This window comes from Balaenoptera acutorostrata, chromosome 16 (assembly GCF_949987535.1).
Source record: "Balaenoptera acutorostrata chromosome 16, mBalAcu1.1, whole genome shotgun sequence".
Classification (NCBI taxonomy): domain Eukaryota; kingdom Metazoa; phylum Chordata; class Mammalia; order Artiodactyla; family Balaenopteridae; genus Balaenoptera; species Balaenoptera acutorostrata.
This window is the reverse complement of record NC_080079.1, coordinates 5,599,002-5,619,953: the sequence shown is the minus strand read 5'-3', so window position 1 is coordinate 5,619,953 and position 20,952 is coordinate 5,599,002. Positions and strand designations below refer to the sequence as shown.

General features: G+C 46.7%; 1 protein-coding gene across 2 annotated transcripts in view; it reads right to left on the bottom strand.

Annotated features, from left to right (window-relative positions):
- Positions 1–4,424, bottom strand: part of C16H10orf90 (chromosome 16 C10orf90 homolog) — a 381,825-nt gene extending 377,401 nt beyond the window's left edge. The window contains exon 1 of one of the 2 annotated variants that reach the window (XM_057531527.1): positions 4,341–4,424. In XM_057531527.1, the coding sequence (XP_057387510.1) occupies positions 4,341–4,353 (13 nt within the window). In that variant the 5' untranslated portion in view covers positions 4,354–4,424. The remainder of the gene's footprint in view (positions 1–4,340) is intronic. The other variant, XM_057531526.1, reaches the window with a different exon arrangement.
- Positions 4,425–20,952: the final 16,528 nt, after the last annotated feature.

The window sequence follows — 20,952 nt, the reverse complement described above, 5'->3', positions numbered from 1 at the left end:
TGGGCCCGTGAGCCACAATTGCTGAGCCTGCGCATCTGGAGCCTGTGCTCCGCAAAAAGAGAGGCCACGATAATGAGAGGCCCGCGCACCGCGATGAAGAGTGGCCCCCACTTGCCGCAACTAGAGAAAGCCCTCGCACAGAAATGAAGACCAACACAGACATAAATAAATAAATAATAAATAAATTTAAAAAAAAAAAAAAAAAAAAAAAAAAAGATATCAGCTTCACCTACTCAAAGATCAAAAAATCCCGGATCCTTGATTTCCCAAAACTGTCTCATCTTACAAGCTAGAAAGAGATGAAAATCTTTACTAGAGTACAGTAGTTCACCAAGAGAAAAATGCTGAACGAAAAATATTGGGTTGGCCCAAAAGTTCGTTCGGGTTTTTGTAAGGTGTTATGGAAAAACCCGAACGAACTTTTTGGCTAACCCAATACTTCCTTGTTCCAAAGTTAATTATTAAGCCACATTTTTTTTTTTATCAGTTAACACAACCCTCATTTGTCTGATGCTCAATATTCAGCAAATATTTATTGGTCATCTATTATAGGCCTAAGGATATTATTATTGATAAAAGCATATAATAAAAATAATAGCAGGCATTTACTGAGTGCTTTCTATGGGCCAAGGGAAAATTCTGAATATTCATGGTCAAAACAATACAGTCTCAGCCACCACCCTGGAGAAGCGAAGCCTTTCCTCTTCCCCCTACCAGTATTTAGGGAGCAGGGGTCCTGGTGTCCCCCCTGGGGAGAGAACCAGGAGAACACTGAAGGCTAGGAAGATATGAAAGTGCATCTCTTATCAAAGGGTAGTATGGCCCCGTCTGCAAGATCAAAAATCACCACAGGAGAGGTGAAGACATTCGAGAAGGAGAGGTGAGGATGACTTGTCCTGGGAAAGTGGAGATTCCAGTACCGACCCCACCTGCTTGCAAAGAGCAAGTCTACAGCCGAGTGTTTCTCGTTCAAGTCAACTGTTGCAAACATGCACCTGCACGTCTGGAATCTTCTATCTGACCTACCCCTACTGGGTCCAAATCGTCATCTGCTTCCTAAATGCCCCTCCCCTTGTGCTCTGCAAGCAGCCAGAGAGCGTCCTGGATCGCAGGTCTGACTCGTCCCTGCCCCCACTTGAAATAAATGCATGGTGTGTCCCCAGTGCCCTCAGGATAGAAGCGGGCTCTTCACAAGTCTGTTCCCACCAACCTCCCCAGGTTCCGCTTCCTTCATCACCCTCAGACCCACTCAGTCCTCAGAGGTTCCCTCTGGACCCTCACCTCCCGGCCCAGCATAGCCTCATCCAGTCCCCTCCTCCCGCTTCACCCGGCTCACCTCTCATCCCTTTAGCCTCTGGGTCACATTCATGGAGCAGCTCCATCCCTATGGGGTTCCCCCACCAGGAACTGGCCACACTAACCATCGTTGCTCAACTGCTGTCTCACGCCCTGCCCGGCTGATGTTGACAATAACAGCCCCATGGTGGGCTCCTAATGGAGGCTCGGGAATGTTGGCAGAATGAACATATTAAAGACGAGAGGTAGAGGGCCACCCAAGAAGCCGCTCCTGACCCAGTCTAGACCAACACCAGAGCAGGTGGAGAGCCATCCCAGGTCCACCAGTTCGTCACCTCTGCCTGGGGGCCAGCCGACTACAGACACGGCTTCAGTGAAAGTGTAAGTTGGGAAAGCCCTGGCCAGTTCTCCTGGGGCCACTCACCGTGATGTTCCTCTCTGATCGAGTCAACACGAAACGATCATCAATCTCCTCTGTGGTACCATCGCTTTCTTTGAGATGAGTACTGTCACTGTATTTTAATTGTCGGTGGACTATTTCAGAGTATCTTCCCTCATGAGCTCTGAGATAACTATCCGCAGAATAACAGAATATAAATTCTAGGTCCACAGGGTTTGAGCGGGGTTTTTTGGCCACATTTCTGAAATCAAGTGATTTTTCCTTCAGTGACATATAGCTCAGTACAATCTTTCACTTATGTTGCAAAATACTCCTCCGAATTTTGACGTTGAGGGTGCACAAGTGAAAATCATGGAACTGAAAGGCCGTAGCTTGACATGCAATCACCGGAATCCACCTCCCCCTCACACATGCGCACCACACACTCCAAGGATCTGAAGCCTCCAGGGCAAGACTTGATGCCCAATTTGCTGAACCTGGCAAGTTTCACTGGTAATCTCAAGGAAAATGGATAGACTCACTCTCTGAATAGGATCAAAACATCTAAGCAGAAAATACCAACAATGCTTTGTTTCCACCAAACTTAGCCCCTGGGGAAATTACACTTGGATGATTTACGGAATGTGGGTCTTTAGCTGCCGTACACTTTGCAGTGCCAACAAAGACAACAATAATATATAATTGATTCCACTTGGATCTCAGCGAGTCAATAAAGAACTTTGTTTATACATAATTTTGTTGGGCAAATCTCCCAGATGGTACTGAAATGTTGCATTTTTAAGATGTTGAGTTTGGTCCAGGAGGATCATAAATTATAAAGATAATGTGTCTTTTGTATCGTTACAGTCATCTAATTGTAATCACAATTATAGTCACTGTAAAATCTAACTGCCTTCTATTTTAGTATTATGCACGACATTTTTTTAAAGCTTCATTTATTTAAGAGCCAAAAGTCAAAATAAGGGCTCCAGAATCCCAGAGCTCCACCTGCTAACACAAGGGCAATTTTACAGATTAAAACCTATCATGAAAATAAAGATTTAATATTTTCATAATAGGAATTAACAGCAGTACAAACATAAACTCTCCAATAGGTTTTAGGTTAACTTTCTCACTCTCTAGAAAGAGGCTTTAGCTAAGTTCCTAGGAAACGAACTCTTCATCTCTGCAATAATTTTCTACTCTCTGAAACATGTAATTTATGCTTTTATTAAAGATAAAATTATGGTTCTCTCTCTTATTGCTGCATCACACAAAAATGCTTGAACAGATTAACACAACATTGGGAGGGTAGGTTTGGGATGTCGTGATTTAAAATATAAGGTGTCAGCTTAGGAAATGCCTGGCGGGGTGGGGGGTGCGGCCCTGGTGGGTGCATTTCACAGAGCCTGGCAGGCGTCCCAGAACAGCTGAGACTGGCACCCCTGCCCACCCCACGTGACTCCCTTCCAAGAGAGCGACAGTGCCTGCATACTAAGACACTGTAGACAGAGGAAGCAAGCGGTTGGTTCAAAAACAAGCCCCCAAATGGAAAATTACCCAGGCCGAGGCTAACAATTGCCGGCATTGGCTTATAATTGAGCTGCTTCTCCCAAGGGCAACGCTGCATCACCTGCTCCAGGTGAGAGGCCGCCGGGATTTAGGTATCAGAGGATGGTTAATGATTCTCTCAAGTCGTGGCAGGAAGCCCAGCTGCCTTCAGAACAGATGGGAGGACATTCAGGGCAGAGGAGGGGGACCTGGAATAAGGGACCAGAGAGGCAGTTCTCAGACCTGAGTCAGTGTCCCAATCATTGCAGGACACATTAATCACAGAGGACCAGCCTGGACCCCGAAATTCTTATCTGAGGGCTTGGGATGGGGTCTGAGTAACTGCAGTTCTAGCAGGTCTCCAGCTTCTGTTACTTACTGGTCCAGAAACCGCACGGGGAAAACCCCAGCACGAGAGCCTCATGCTTCAGGGCGGTCCTTACCTGGACCCAGAGCAGCACCTGCCACCTGTTAGAAACACAGAATCTCAGACCCACCCCGGACGTATTGATTCAGAACCCACAGCTTAACGAGATTCTCCACGTGGTTCGTGCACACGTTAAAATTTGAAAAGCACCATAGTACGTGCTATTTAAGGCCCTTTCGGCCCCTGGGATTCAACTAAATCTGTGTCCACATGGTTCCAATATGGATGCGTGTTGGGGGCACAGGGGTGCACGAGCACACGCCTGTTTGGGGTGGGAAAAGAGGGTGTGGTTCGCTTTTAACCCTTGACTAACTTACTCTCTCCCACTCCCTCTCCCCCCAAAAACATACTAAATAAGGTTTTGCATCTACCCTCCTGGATAACCAGTCGGTACAAGCGCAAAGCACATAAATTAGCCCTGAACTGGCTATGCCCAACATAACACTATAGTGACTGCTGCCCATCCTTGAGGGTCACCCTGAGAGCAAGGTGGCACTGTCCTGAGAGCCCCCATTCTCGCCACAGCATGGTCTGGGCCAATAGATGTTTGCGGGCTGACCGAGGGCTGCCGGGTGAGGACACACAGCACCTGATTGTGCTGTAACACCCCTGAGGCCCTCCCCGGCCCCCTCCCCACCTCGACATCCCCTCATCCCCAGGGCCCGTGCTGTTTACAGCACCACTCACCCGCGTTCTCCATGCTCACAGCTCTTCTCCGGAAACGCCTGGGCTCTGAGCATCAGCCCCCAGAACCTGGATGCTGGGTCTCCGCCTAGAGCAGGAACGGGCAAGCTTTTCCTGCAAAGGGCCAGATGGTTAACGCCTTAGACTCTGTGAATCACACGAGCTCAGGGGGGCAACCACTCAGCTCAGCTGATGCTGCTTGAAATCAGCCAGAGACGATACCTAAGCCATAGGCTACATTCAGGCAAAACTTTATGGACACTGACATCTGGATTTCATGTAATTTTTATGTATTACAAAATATGATTCCTCTTTTGCTTTTTTTTTTAACCACTTAAAAAATGTAAAATTTCTTATCTCAAGAACCACACAAAATACAGGAAATGGGCAGCGGCTGGATTTGGCCCACGGACCATAGTCGGACCTCATCTAGAGGTCAAGCGCAAGGTTAAGGTCAAGTCCCGGCAGTGTGTCTGACTAACTGTGTGGCCTTAACCAACCGAAGGCTGCTGTCCCAGTGACATGAGAGGACACACAGTCTGTGGCCCACAGGGAGTGAGCAGTAAGTAGTGGCCGTTGCTACTGTTGTCACGGTTGAGCTCTAGAAAAAGCCAGTGGAGGCAGGCGGGAAAGACCAAGACGCTTCGGTCAGGGCTAGGCCTTGTTTGATAAACATCCGTGGAAATATGGACTCTTTAGAGGAAAGGGGGCGTCTCTCCATGGAGCCCCAACCTGAAAGGGCTCTGTGGACACTGAGGTGCCTGCCCAGTGGTCACCAGGAAGATGCAATTAAGCACGTGACAGTTACCTGAGCAAAGGCAGCACCGGGACAGGCGGGGGTGAGGAAGGTGCAGAGAGAGGAGCTATGGTGGCCAGAACAAGCCCCAACCAACCTGGCCCAGAGGTGGGAGGGAGCCAAGGGTTCCCTAAGAACGTTGGAGTCAGGGTCTGTCTCCCCCGTTTGCGGCCCCCGGGGCAAGCCGCTAATTCAGCCTGTTTGAGCCTTGGCTGCATCATCTATAACATACTTGTCCATTTGTTTGGCAGATATTTACTGAATACCTACTGTGTGCCAGGCACTGTGCTAAGTGCTGCAGATGCATGGGTGATAGAGTCCAAAAAGACAAACGATGGACTTCCCTGGTGGCGCAGTGGTTGGGAATCCGCCTACCAATGCAAGGGACACGGCTTCGAGCCCTGGTCCGGGAAGATCCCACATGCCGCGGAGCAACTAAGCCCGTGCGCCACAGCTACTGAGCCAACGCTCTAGAGCCCGCGAGCCACAACAAGAGAAGCCACCGCAGTGAGAAGCCTGCACACCGCAAAGAAGAGTAGCCCCCGCTCGCCGCAACTAGAGAAAGCCTGCGCACAGCAACAAAGACCCAACGTAGCCAAAAATAAATAAATAAGACAAATGATGAATCAATAGATAAATGATAGATGGATAGATAGATGATAGATGGATGAATGGATAAATAGACAGACAGACAGACAAATATTAACAGCTGCCATCAGCACCTGCCTGGGCTTAGGAGAATAATTTGATCAGCCTTTTGCGTTGTGCACAGAGAGACCAAAGGCCACGGGTCAGCCCGCAGGAGGATTCCCCAGCTCCCTGCTGTCAGGTGGCAGGAGTGCCAGGACTCTGGCCAAATGGACAACACGGACCCCCTTCACGGGACAGATTGACACAGGAAGGGGTGCTGGTTTTGCCAGTTTGTCCAAATTTTCCAAAGAAACTCAAACTTCGGCAGGGCACCCAATGTTAAATATTGTTCTCTAGTTCAAAAACTCCCAAAGGCTATGGAACAAACAAAGCACACCCGTGAGCTGAACGTATTGGCCCGTAGGCCACTGGTTTGTGATCTCTGACTTAGAAAAAGAGGCAGCAAAACAAAGAAATCGCTAACTCACACTATAGGAGAGGAGCAGAAAGCAGAACAGACCGTGGGGGACATGGGGGTGGGAGGCTAATAGGGCGTGTCTGGGGCACTGTACCAGTGGGCTCTGAAGGACAAAGATGTCTCATGTCAACATTGCATTGTTGTGACACCAACTCCCTCATCCCCGGCCAGACTCGGGTCTATCTGCCTTGAGTGAGTGGTGCAGGAGGGACGAGGGGACAGACGAGGGGCTGAATACCACCTCTGGAGCAGGGTGACAGTGGGAGGGTGGTGGCCAGCAAGGGCAGGACCCCAGAAGCCGCAGGACCGACCGCAAGAAATAAAGCCCCTCGGGATCACAAAAACAGCCTGGGAGTGAAAGAGGAGGCTGGGGTCCATTGAAGTCTGAAAGGCCAGGGTCCCCCAGCCTATGGCAGGTTAAACAGAGGAGGGCAAAACCTGGCCCCTCAAGGGGTCTGCTGGGGAAATGGACAACCTCACAGCACTGGGAGTGAGGGACAGATTACTCTCATTTACCGACAAAGAAAGCAAGGAGCAGACAATGGGATAATATGCCCAAAATCACACAGAAAAGAGCACATCCAAATCCTACCCAGGTCTGTCTGATGACCCCACAAAGTGTGACTTTGTTGTGTTGATGTGTTGTCACAGCCCAACCCTGTCTGGAGAAGAGACACTGTGCCTTGTCCCCCAAGCGTACCTAAAAGTGGAAAAAGACAGCACAACCGCTGCTGTGTGAAAGAGCACATCCCACACATTCTCCATCCTTCCTCATCACACTGTTTGCTGAAGGGATGCTGGGGACACAGTGGATGGTGGACCTGGAGTCTGACCATGAGGCTGAAGCCCAGTTTCCCACCTTCATCTGCTGTGTCTTCTGTCTTTTAACCTCTCAGTTTCCTCATCTGTGAAATGGGAATAATGATAGCAGTTCCCATCTTGAAAGTTTCCTCGTGAAAGGCTGTGTGATTGACAATATGGAAGGCCTCCATCAAAGACGTTCCGTGCATCTGTTGGGCTGGGTTTTGTTGTCATTGTTGGGGCAGTAACCTGTGCGGTTTCCCACCTGCGTTGTCACTGGGGAAGGAAACCCTGACCCCTGACCACAGTCGTAACCACCTCACAGGGCCGGACTCTGAGTCCACGGTGTGACCCAACATCATACCAGGGGATGTCCCCTACCCCTGGTGACTCATCATCAGACCCACCTGAGTTGCCTGGGCTGTGGTGATCCCACCGTGGGGCGGGGCCCTTGGGGTCGAGAAAGCTGGAGCCCATCAGGGGTTCTGGCACCTACCACCCGGGTCACTCGGGGTTTCTGCTTCTGTGGACCTCTCCGTCTTGGTCCAGCTCTCCTCCAGGTGGGCCTCCACTCTCTCCGGGCCACATGACCCGTACCCTCCCCATCACGTCCTTCCTGTCTGTGTGCCAATGCTTCACAGCCTGTTGGAGCCCAAGTATGATTATGTGAAGCCCTGCGTTTATTGCGACAGCCTCCCAGGGGAACGCTCATGATTTGGGGGGCAAGGGGGCCTTGGAGTCTTAATTCAAACAGTAGCTATCAGTGGAATTTTAGAGCAAGGCATGAGGGTCACCAGGCTTGTTCTTTGCTGGGGGTCTGCTTACAGATGGGGTTCTGCCCATGACCATGGTTTCTCATTCTGACTTTGAGCAGGAGTCCCACGTGCATACGTAGACACCATTACAATGTCACATATACTGATGGTAAACCTACCTATTTTTATAACTTCTCACTTTGTGTTCGCTTAAGTAGGCTCACTGGTCTACACTGCATGGCATGCTGCATCCCATCCATACCATGCCATGTCCTGGACAGCAGAGAGGTGGTCTGTGCCAAGCCCAGTGACCCTCATTTTGGAAATGTCCCTCAAGTCCAAACCAGTGGATGCAGGAGGCAAAGGAGCATGGTTTCCTGGGCCCCATCCTCACCCGCTCCCGGTCTGCCACACCAGGGCCAGCCAGCTGCGTGCACACACAGGCTGCAGCCACAGACAGGAAAATAAAAGGCCTTTGCCTTCCTGGCACTGAAAGCATCACGCTTCTAGTCCATGCAGTACAGGTGCCGTGCTTTGGGAAGCACTGGCCTATACCGAAGAGTGTATAAATAAATTCATCAAGTGTACTTCCTTCTTCCACTAATTTAATAAAAAACAACTTTGCTTGACATGGTCCATCTGTTATATACCGAAGGCACGGGCATTACTGCTTTAGGTTAAATATAATTTTGCAATGTGCCACCTGGATGCCATCATCCCCTGAGCCCTGTAAACTATATTCTCTTGGAAAGAATGTGACATGTAAGGTGAACATGGGGTCTTTTTTTCCCTTTGTAAATGAGCGTTTTCTGTCCTCTAAAAATCAAAAGGATATTTTTACTGTTATGATTTTATTATGTTTCTTTATAGTGTCGTTTGCTTTCGTGAAGTTAAAGGAAGCAGTGAAGTGGAAACCAGTAACAAATAGGGCATGCTGAAATCGAGCTCCAGAGTTTAAAGCTTCCATTCGTTTAACTGGGGAGAAAAGCGTATGTTTGTTTGGATACCTAATTATTGGGAAAGGAGAGGTTCATCTGTCTAAGTTAATATCCCCTAAAAGAGTTGGAAATTAGCATACATCTCTTTAATTACACCTGCTGCTACAGCCTCATGGACCAGCCACACACACAGGATGGGAGGGGGTGTCCTGACCACCTGCCCCCCGACACTACCTGTTGCTGGAAGGACGTCAGGCCCCCCAGGAAGCTCCAGGCGCCTCTTCTCCATCACCGGCTTGAAACCCACGTGGCCCTAAGTGACCAGCCTCCATCAGTGTGCTCAGCCAGTGTATCCTCAGAGCTGTACGATGCTTGGCGCATGGATGTGCACGGTAATTGTTGAATGACTGAATGAATGAATGAATGAATGACAATTTAACAAGTGCTTGTGAGCCCTCCTCTGTGGCATCACATGGCATGTGGACTAACATTTGATCTCCAAAGCCAGGCATTAATAGGCCCCATGGGGGGCTTCCCTGGTGGCGCAGTGGTTGGGAGTCTGCCTGCTAATGCAGGGGACGCGGGTTCGAGCCCTGGCCTGGGAAGATCCCACATGCCGCGGAGTGACTAGGCCCGTGAGCCACAACTACTGAGCCTGCGCGTCTGGAGCCTGTGCTCCGCAACAAGTGAGGCCGCGATGGTGAGAGGCCCGTGCACCGCGATGAAGAGTGGCCCCCACTCGCCGCAACTAGAGAAAGCCCTCCCACAGAAACGAAGAGACAACACAGCCAAAAAATAAATAAATAAATAAATACCATGGCCAAAAATTAGTAAAAAAAAAAATAGGCCCCATGGAAACCACTGTGGCTCCCGTAACTGCTCCCCCTGGAGGCCGGGAAGGGAAGGGCCCCTCCTGCTGTGGGGTTATACGTTAATTTCTAAGCCCATCGTCTGGAGGTTCCATTTATTCACTTGTTTATCATTGCCGAAAACAAATGATCTAGAGCTTAAATGTCTGACGATCAAGAAACGGTTGAGGAAATAATAGAATTGCAATGCACTAAGTTGCTATTTAAAATGATGTTTATCCAGCACTCATAATAACATTAGAAATGCTTATGATCTAATATTAATGGGAAACAAAATCGTCTATGCCATATAAAGTCATATGAAGACTATTATGGTAAAGGCATTTTTAAAAAATCAAAGAATTCAAATACAAGACCAGAAGAAAATAGCAAGAATGTTAACTGTCTTTGGGTGATGAGTTTATGTTACTTGAGTCTCCTTTCTGCTTCTCGGTGCTTGCCAGATTTTCTATAGCTAGCATCTACTACCAGTTCTATATAAAAAAATCATAAAGCTTTTTTTTTTTCTAAGAGGAGGTGATCTATAGTCACCTCTCTGCCCACAGCCAGCTGAGTTTGCTGTTTCTGGTTTTCCTGAAGAGGGGGTTCTGGTGATACCTGCGTGTCCAGGAGGTTTTACCACACCCAGAGGGCTTTGGGGTGTGTGCTGCAGAGGAGTGCGGGCCCCAAGCCCCATGGCAGCTGCCCCTTTCTAGTGATCGAGGACTGAGTTAGTTTCCAGATACCAGGGGTCAGTGGAAGAATGGGACCAGAGCCCCTCCCTCTGCTTTTCCTGTTAATGATTCAGGCCCGTACACTGCACTGCCTCCCCCGTTACATTGCCAAGGCATTTTACAATCAATAACTAATTTATTTATGATCCTCTAAGAAATAGTTAGGTGTTATTTTCCATCTCATTAAAATGCAGCTTGAGCTTCACCCATGACTGACGTGGGGATTCAGCTCTGGTTGGGGCCCCTGGGATGAAGAGGTCAGGGCGGGAGGATGAGGAGGATTTATAGCTGCTCCTGGTGCAGAGGGGAAAGGGAGGCAGTGGGACGGGACCTCCTAAATGCTGCCCCCAGAGCAAAGCTACTGTGGTTGGAAGGGAGGGACCCTTCTGAGTTCCCCCAAGGAAATTTCTCAGTGTACATGGTGTGAATTCACTCGAGGGATTCTAGTAACCAGTGTGCGTAGGAAGGATTTTCCAAGGGTCCTTGGAAGTCCTGTGACAGCCAGAAAGCCCCAATGGTTGTGGTTATTATTGCTAATGTGCCCCCCATATGGACACACCTTCTGGATGGCATGCCCAAGGAAGCCGACCTATATTCATATATTTCCTATAATGTTTCATTTCTAAAGAAAAATCTTGAAGGTTTTATTTAACAATGTCTAAAACATTGCTGTCATGGGGACCAAAGTCGCTTTTTTTTTTTTTTTTAAGATTTTATTCTTTTTTTATTTTTATTTTTTATTTTTTTAACATCTTTATTGGAGTATAATTGCTTTACATTGGTGTGTTAGTTTCTGCTTTATAACACAGTGAATCACTTATTGAAGCGTTAGTCATCTGAGTTCACAAAGATAGGGTAAAACATTTTATCACGATACCATTTCGTTATAAAAGCACTGGAATCAATCTCCGCCAGAACTTCCAGTGCACGTTTCCTTTGATTTGTTAGCATTTCTAAGATCCAGCAATTAAACTTGCTTAGAAAGGTAGCCAGGCAAATGATGTTCTCAGCCTGGGTCCCCATTTAGGGTCTCCTTAATTCCCACCAATCCTGCACACGAGACCCCAACGGTGCCTACTCTCAGGCCCCAGATGGCTCCAGGTCCCATGCCCTCTGAATGTCTTGGTCTCTCTCTTCCCCAACTCACTGGCTCTCCCCAGGCTTCCAGGCAAACCCACCACATCATCACCCCTCTCCTGGCGCTATGGGGTGGGGGAAAGCGGGCATCCCCACGCCAGTTTCAGGGAAGAGGAGGGGAAGGGAAGGACAATGGAAATAGACTGTGAGATCATCAGGTCGGGGCATGAAAGGTAGGAGGGAGAGAATGTGAGATCGTTCCAGAAACGTAGAAGGGGGTCACTTTGGAACACCCTTGAAGGCAATGCCAACGCAGTTGTCATTCATTCTGCGGGTAAAAGGGAGTCATTGATGGTTTCCAAGCACAGGAGTGAGGTGATCAAAGATGTGGTCTTGGAAGATCCTGCAAGAAAATTATAGCTGGATAAAACCACCCCACCCTCCAGCTGGAAGTCAAACCGCACCGTTTGAGACCCCTCCTCATTCCTTCCATTCTCTTTCTATTCATGAAGTCTTCTTTCTACCCTTTGATGTGGCTTCTCTGTCCTCACGCGTCTCACTTTCCTGCTGGTCTCACAGCATCTTGCAGGCAGGTTTGTGTCTGATGTACCTCCCCGAACAGCGTGTATGGCAGTAATCCGAGCCACCCATGCTGCCTGTCTTGCTGCCTGATTTCAAACCTGCCTTATTTCGAAAGAGATTTAGGGCAAATTGTGGGTGATTAAGAAATTAGAAGGATGTGTGGATGAATGAAGGAACGAATGAGTACTTGAGGGAATGCCAGCTTTCATAGTCCCAGAGGTCCCTGTCTCTCCTGCAGCCCACTCTGCCCAGAGCTGGCAGTGCCTCTGGAAACCTCTGGGCATGAAATCCTGAATGAGGGGGAGACTCCCAGATTCCTGTTCACTTGTCACCTGGCACCAAGCGACCCTGCCTCACATATCCAGGTTCCAGGTACCCCCACTTATCCCTGGACGCCCTCTTCATCCTTCTCACCACGTTCCTAAAGGATAGAGACTTTCTTCATTGCTAGCTTTGCGAAGATCATTAGAGCAGAAGGGTTACGCGTTGGTCATGCCAAACCACACATCCTCGGCCTCTCCTTTAGAAAACCAGAAACCCTCCTTGTTTAGGGTGATTAAACTGTGGTCTGCCGAGATGCACGGTTCTCTTCCAGCTAAACCTCCATATCACGACCTACCCCAGATCCAGTACCTGGGGAGTTTTGTTCTACCTACTGTACCTTTTCCAATTGTACTGGACCCCTGGGCAAGAGAGCATTTTTAAAGATTCCACCTCTGTACTAATATTATTGAAGAAACTGGGCTGAGAAGAAATATGATGTGTTTTAGAAAGATAAGTAAATACTGGGCCTCCAGGTTACGTATATATTTTAAAATAGCCTGTACCCCAGGATCTTTTTTTTTTTTTGTACCCCAGGATCTTTATTTATGATATTGAAAAGAAACTGTTTGGAAAGCTTTAATAACTTTAACTACAGTGTAAAGGAAGGTAATATGTAGCATGATTAGCTTGCCATTATGTTATTTGTGCTGTATAGATACAAAAGTTCAGAATCAGATATTTTATGGGAAATCATTACAATTCTGAAAATGTGACTGAACTTTTCCTAAATATATCAAAAAAGGAACAGCTTGTGAGCATATATAATTGAAAACAAAGTTTATGAGGCGGTAGATGTCTACAAACATCAACAGAAATTTAACAGAACTACGTAAAATTTTTGTGTTTTGTCTATTACACTCAGACGTTCCCCTGTGTGTATCCACTGTTCCTGTAGTGAGTGGTGCTCAGCCCTTTCACAGATAGGTATAGTGATTTGATGGGAAGGTCTATGGGGTTTGAGACTGATGGGGTGGCCATGTACAGCCATGCAGGTTGTGCACTGAACAATTGCAGGGCACCCCTTTGCCACAGAGAGTGATGTGAAAGGCCCTTGCTGGAGTTCACAGTACAAGACCTGCACAGCAGTAAGGAGTTCTTCTTGAGCCTTACAAAAAGTTCTCTTGAGCAGAATCCACCTGTAATCCCCCAAATAATACAGCTGAGAAGGAAAACCCAAAGCAGATTGGTGCAGCCACTATGTAAAACAGTATGGAGGTTCCTCAAAAATTTGAAAATAGAATTACCACATGATCCAGCAATATCGCTTCTGGGTCCATATCCAAAGGAAAAAAAATTACTATCTTGAAGAAATATCTGCCATTGCAGCATTAGTTTCAATAGCCAAGACATAGAAACAGCCTACGTGTCCATCAACGGTTGAATGGATAAAGAAAATGTGGTGTATATACACAATGAAATATTATTCCACCATAAAAAAAAAATAAAATCTTGCCATTTGTGAAAAAATAGATGGGCCTTGAAGGCATTATGCTAAGTGAAATAAGTCAGACAAAGATAAATACCATATGATCTCATTTATATGTGGAATCTTTAAAAAAAAAAAAAAAAACTTATAGATACAGAGGAAAGATTCATGGTTGCCAGAAGTAGAGGGTGGGGGAGAGGGGTGAAACGGGTAAAGGGAATCAAAAGGTACAAACTTTCAGGTATTAAAAAAAAAAAAGCATTCCTAGCAATCATAACTACCTTCAATTCATTCATTCACTCATTCATTCATTCAGCTCTTGAAGTTGTGAATTCCCCCTTAGAACCATCACAGGGGCTGCCAGTGGATTCCTACATCAGGGAGAGAACTCAACTGCTGGGTGTACTCTCACCTGGGATCCATGATCTCACCAGCAAGCCAGATGCTTTTCCTCCCATATTCCTGCTCCTGGGTGCATCTTTCTTTGACCCCAGTGTATGTGGGTTGGAACCCGTGCTGCCTTCTGACTAACGACTGGGATGGTTGCTTTTGCCCGTTTTGGATTTGCATCTGAGAAAAGGCTCAGCCACATCCTCCTCTGTCTTACATGATCGGTTCTTAATGCTACCTGGCAGAACGTTAAATGGTTTCTCAAAAGCTGCTCAGGCTAATGACCTACAACTACTCCATGAAACGTGCTCTCATTTTAGCTCCAGCAAAAACAATTCCATGCCAACAAATGATTTAGAACTGACAAAAAATATCTCACAAATAAAATAGGCACAAAAAAACAGTGAGTTGGCATCTGTTATGACTTTTAAAAATGTCCAGATGGGTATGGATAGATTGCGGGGCTACCAACCCTTCCTAGAGGCAGAAAAGGTGAGTTACCTGGTTCTGGCCTCACCTGTCTTGTGGGTGAGTCATGAGATCTGCAACGTGTTGGGATATCCAGCTCTAGTTTCCTCGTCTGGAGCTGCTCTCGTGGAGGTAAACATGTTGATGAACAGCTTGCTATGTGCACCAGCTGTTGTTTTCATCCTGCTGGCTTCCCGTCCCCTGGATCTGGATCCGGAATCTACCTCCCTAATTGCAGGGGAGGGAACTCAACCAAGGTGGCAATCCCCTGTCCTCTGTCCACTGTGATTGGTCCAGGGGTGGGTGTGTGTAACCCAAGGTGGACCAATCAGTGTTTTACCTGTAGGTTTTACCTTCAGTGTTTTACCTGAAGGTACTGGGGAAAGGTCTTGGTTTCCTTGCTGGAGGCAAGCTGGCCAAATGGGAGTCCATGACTGCCTGAAGCTATGTCTCCACTACCTGGAGAAAGCTGACTGTATAAAAATCCCCCAAACTGTGAGAGGCTGAAAGGACAGCAAGAAAACACTTCAGGCCCTCAAGTCAGCCCAGAAGATGGCCCTCACCCCGCTATTTCCCCTTGGGTTTTGTGAGTTGATGGAATACTTTTTCCCCCCTTAAGCTAATTTGAGTTCAGTTTCTGTCATTTGCAACCCAAACGTTCTGGTGAATATGGAATAGAAATGAGGTCCCGAGGATGTGGGAGCTAGCAAGAGCCAAGGGCACAGAAGACAGGGCACAAGCTGTTCTGTATTAGGAGTATCTTTTAGCAAGATCTATTCACACCTCAGGGGAGAGAAGAGAGAAAGGGGAAGAGAGAGGGAGCAGAAGATTGGAGCCAGGAAGCTGGCAGAAGGCAGGGCACCGCCTGGCTGAATCTGCGGAGGCTCTAACGTGCCCTTAAGAGCAGCAGTACATAATGTGGGGTTTTTGAACGCTTGCTGCACAAAGGAACTACTCCTTATGACCGTAAATTTCAGGAAAAGTTCTTCCACGTGGAAGCAGCCTATATTCATGGCAGCTGGAAGGGAGGTGTAGGGTCAGAGTTGGGCTCACCATAATGCAGACATAAGGAATAATCACAAGAGGCAGAGCACAGAAGGAGAATCTTTCAAGCAGGAAATCAAGAATTCTGGTCTGATCCTCTCATGGGAAGCTAAGCCATGGGCTGTTTGCAGTCACTGACAGATAGTCTTTTTGGTTTCCAGAGGCCCAGAATGGGTAGTTGAGTCACTGTTATCCTAGATGGCATGGGACCTGGAGATCCCAGAAGACACCTGGTCACAAAGGAACAGGCCTTGTTATCAGAGGAGACATTAAAACGTGGACCAGGTAACCTCTTTAAGTGTTATGGTTTATTCTGTTCTAAGGCAGTGTGTGTGTACGCAAGTCACTAAAATGTTCTCCTTTGATGGAATCGCGTTGCACGGGTGATCCAGGACCCACACATGAGCATCCGTTCACAACAGTTAAGCCAGGCCCTTTCCCATTTTGCATGGGGCATTTTGTAAACAAAGGACACTCCGCAACAGAGGAAGGTTGGTTTCCCCACGTCTTCAGGGGAGCCGAGCAGGATCCAGAATCAAACAGAGATTGTGGACAGGACAGCATCAGTAAGCCAACACAATTATTGCACCTAAATTGCAGAATGGAAAAAAGCAGCTTTCAGAATGAAATTGATCTGGGCAAAAATTGCCGAGAACACTGTTGTAAGGAACAAGCTACCTTTTTTTTTTTTTACCATCTAAGCCTATTCTGAAATGACTTTACCATTAGATTTTAACAAGAAGATTTAATGGGCGAGAAGCTAAACTTCCATTAAGTCGTTTCAAACACCCCCGGTTCGTATTTACTAATAATGATGATTTCCAAACGCTCATTCCTGCAACTCAGAACGGGCGGCCCAGCAGGCAGATGCCGTGCATGGAGTAATCTCCATGGATAATTGCCTGTCAGCATGGCATATTAAAGGGAAACAGCAAGGTTACAAGATAATGCTTTGGTCTGCTGTCTAACTTGAAGACACAAAGCAGAAAACTAGACTTGAGGAAAAAGCTTTTAGACTTTTCGAGTTTACATGAAATTTGGGAATCTTAACCCTTAGGGTGGGGCTTGGAGGGATCAACAGAGGCCCTGAAAATGTGCACCAGATTTTTTTGCACGTCTGTATTATGTGCCTTTTTCTAGGAAGAGGATCCATAGAGGGGATACGACCCCCAAAATTTTAAGAATCACTGAATACATGTACTTTTACCAATGCTGCCCAATAGAACTTTCTGGAATGATGGAACTATTTTATATCTGCATTATCCAAAATGTTAGCCATTAGCCACTCATGGCTACTGAGTGCATGAAATGGGGCTAGTGCAACTGACAAACTGAATTTTTAACTTTATTTAATTTTAATTAATTTAAATTTAAATTTGAAGAAGCAAAATTATGGGGATTAAAAAACAGATCAGTGGTTACCAGGTGCTAGGGGTTGGGAGAAGGTTGACCACAAAGGAGTAGCCTGATGGAATAATTTGGAGTGATGGAACTCTTCTGCATTTTGATTGGGGTGGCAGTACTTGACTCTATGCATTTGTCAAAGCTCATGGAACCCTACATCAAAAATAATGATTTATTGGGAATCCCCTGGCGATTAGGACCTCGTGCTTCCACTGCAGGGGGCACGGGTTTGATCCCTGTTCGGGGAACTAAGATCCGACATATATATATATATATATATATATATATATATAGTGATTTATTATATGCAGATTGAAAATGAAATTTTAAAAGATGTAATTGCCTACATGTGGCTCGTGGCTGCCATATTGGTTTTGCAGCTCTAGACCATCACTTTAAAAGACCTACATGTGTAAGCATCACCACCAATGATGTAACTGGACTTTCCTGACTGACAGAACAGGCACGGTGACCTGAACGTACAGCCTTAACCTTGGTAAGTTCCACTGACAATAGACACCTTGCTCAGAAGCAATCTCAAACTCACGTGCTCACGGAAACCCTTTTAAACCAACTCCAATTTTTTCCCTTGTGACCGTTTATCAGTTTCCTAAGGCTGCCCTAACAAAGTACAGCAAACTGGTAGCTTAGAACAGTAGAAATTGATTCTCTCCAGCAGTCCGGAAGTCTGAAATCCAGGTGTTGGCAAGACTGGTGTCTTCTTGACTGCTCAAAGGGAGAATCTAGTCTATGTCTCCCTTCTAGCTTCTGGGGGCTTCTGGACATCCTCACACTCCTTGGCTTGTGGCAGCATCACTCCCATCTCATCTCCACCTTCCACCTTCACAGAGCATTCTCCCATCTGTGTCTCCCTGAGTCTCTGTGCACAAATTTCCCTCTTCTCATACGGACACAAGAAATTGGATTTGGCCCACTCTAACCCAGTATGACCTCATCTTAATGTAATCACATCTGCACAGATCCTATTTCCCAAAAAGGTCATATTCACAGGTACCAGGACTTGAATGTATCTTTTCAGGGGACACAATTCAACCCATAAAAGACTATAGTCATTGTTGGGACAGAATCCCTTTCCCAGTATAGAGCATTCCAGACCAAGTATGGCTTCACCTTGGACTTAGCTTTAATTTCATTTGTGTGTGTGTGTTCATATGTGTGTATGCATCTGTGTGTGTGTGTGTTTTCCATTGCAGCGTTTTTACCATGACATGAGTGTCCTGTCCATGGCAAAGGGAGTGGTGCCTGGCCAGTGCCCTCCTTTACCGGGCCCTTGCCACTCAGGAAAAACTTCCCTTCATTAACTGAAGGGCAGGCGCTGAGGCAGAGAAGTGGCCTCTCCCAGATCAGTGGCCCTTGAGCTGGTTGGCAGAACTCTGGGCACAGGGGCAGGGAGGCCATAGGACAAGAGGAACTGGATTTGATGCTGAAGCCTCTTATTACAGGTGACACAGAAGGACTTACTTTACTTTTTTTTTTTTTTTTTTTTGACGGCACAACATGGCGTGCGGGATCTTAATCCCCTGACCAGGGATCGAACCCACAACCTCAGCAGTGAAGGCGCAAAGTCTTAACCACTGGACCACCAGGGAAATCCCAGTTACTTCACTTTTTGAGCCTTAATTTCCTCACTAGTCACGTGTGACTGTTGTGCTTACTTCTTGGGTTGTTTTGATCATGAAATAATAGATCTATTGAGCACTTAGCTAATCGATAAGTGTTGTTTTCCAAGTCCTTCCCTTTTTGACTATTTTCCTTTCATTTCTCCACACACATAGAGCCTTATACTATAAAAATAATTTCTATTTAATATAAAAATGCAGAAAAATGTAAAAGGTAAATGAAAATATTTGTAATTCCCTCACCCAGAGATAATCGTTATTTAAATTTTTATGTATTTCCTGACCATCTTTTTTAATGCATATATTTAATACACTATCTCTGCAAAATTGGTTTCATTCTGTGCATATTTGTTTGGAACTGCTCTCACTTAACAAGATAGTACATTTTCATATTTAATTAAACGGTCCTCTAAAACACGGTTTATAATTGCTACAGAGTAATGCATCATGGATATAACATATTTCTTCTGTTAATAACCTTTTGTCAGCCCTTTTGGCTGTTCCCAATTTTTTACCTTTTTAAACAATATTGCTAGAAACGTTCTTCTGTATAAAACATTGTTCATCTCTCCAATTATTCCCTTTAGAAAAGTTATCAGGGGAGAATTTCCTGGCAGTCCAGTGGTTAGGACTCAGTGCTTTCACTGCCATGGGCCCAGGTTCAATCCCTGGTCAGGGAACTAAGATCCCACACGCTACACGGCATGGCAAATCCACTCTCTAAAGGACCATTTCATAACTTCTCCTTCTTGCTTCCATCTTTCCTTCTTCCTCTTCATCTCAGCTGATAACCTTCCCTCTTGATTTCACTGAGAAGACAGAAGCCATCAAAGAGAACTTTCTTATCTTCCCTTGACCAAGTCCAGCCACCTACCTGCTCCTGGACCATCACGCTATCTGGCCTCCCTCCTGTACAGATGAAGTTCAGCCGCTCCATCCATTTGGGTCCTGGGTCCTGGCTCCTGGGTCCCGGCCTCTCTTGCTGACTCAAGGATGACGCTCCTAGAACCCTCCCCTTCCTCTCCTGCATCCTCAGAGAGCTTTACCGCAACTGGATCATCCCCAACACTTTTCAAACACACATGGATTTATTGCCTGTATTTGTTTTCCATGACTACTATCACAAATGACCGCAAACTTAGTGGCTTCAAGCAACATGAATTTATAATCTTACAGTTCTGGAGGTCAGAAGTCCAAAATGGGTTTTGCTGGGCTAAAATCAAGGCGTCAGCAGGGTTGCGTTCCTTCTGGAGGCTCTAGGGGAGAATCCACTTCCTTCCCTTTTCCAGCCTCTCTCTTATAAAGACCGTGTGATTACACTGCCATCTAGATAATCCAGGATACTATGCCCATCTCAAAACCCTTAATCACATCTTCAGTGGCACCTTTTGTCGAGTTAGGTAACATGCTCACAGGCTCTGGGGGTTCTACCATGGACATCTTTAGGAGGTGGTTATCCTGCCAACCACATCTTCCATCTTTTCTCTCAGAAACCACTCCAGCTGGACCTTTGTCCCACCAGCATCCTGCTTCTGCCAAGTCCCCCATGATCTCCTCGGCACTGCATCTGTGGTCAGGTCTCAGCGCTGCGGTGCCCTGATGTCTTCGCTACATTTGACCACAGATCATTATTTCCTTCATCCTTTTAGGATGCCAGAATTTCTTGGTTTTCCCCTTATTTCATTGGCTCCTCCTCCTCCATCTCTGACTAAATCCTGCCCCTCCCCTTGACCACTATGTAACCCTAGGACTCACTTCTTTATCTGCACTGACTCCCTGGGTGACCTCCTTTGGTCCTACGGCATAAAACATTACATGTATTGATGAAACCCAAATCTACATTCCCAGTCCCAACCTCTCCTCTGAGCTTCCAGACCCAGACCACTCCTCTTGGATTCTCACAGGCCTCTCCCACTTGGCGTGTGTGCAAGGCTGAGCTCAAGGTCCCTCCACCTCCACCTGTATTTCCATCTCAGCAAATGATGCAGGACACCAAGATGCTCAGACAAAAAGCATGAATTCATCTTGGTTCTGCTCTTTCCCTCAAAACCAGCATCTGATGCATCAGCAAGTCTTGAAGGTGCCACCTTTACCACACATCCCTGGATGATCGTCCATCCCGGCAATACCCCTTGCACTGTCCCCTCTCTGCTGGGTCACTGCGGGGGCCTCCAAGTTACCTGAATGACCAGTCTCCCTGCTTCTAGTCCTGACTTATAGTCTGTTTTCCACGCAGAAGCTGGCACAGTCTTTAAAATGTACATCAAATCCTGTCATTCT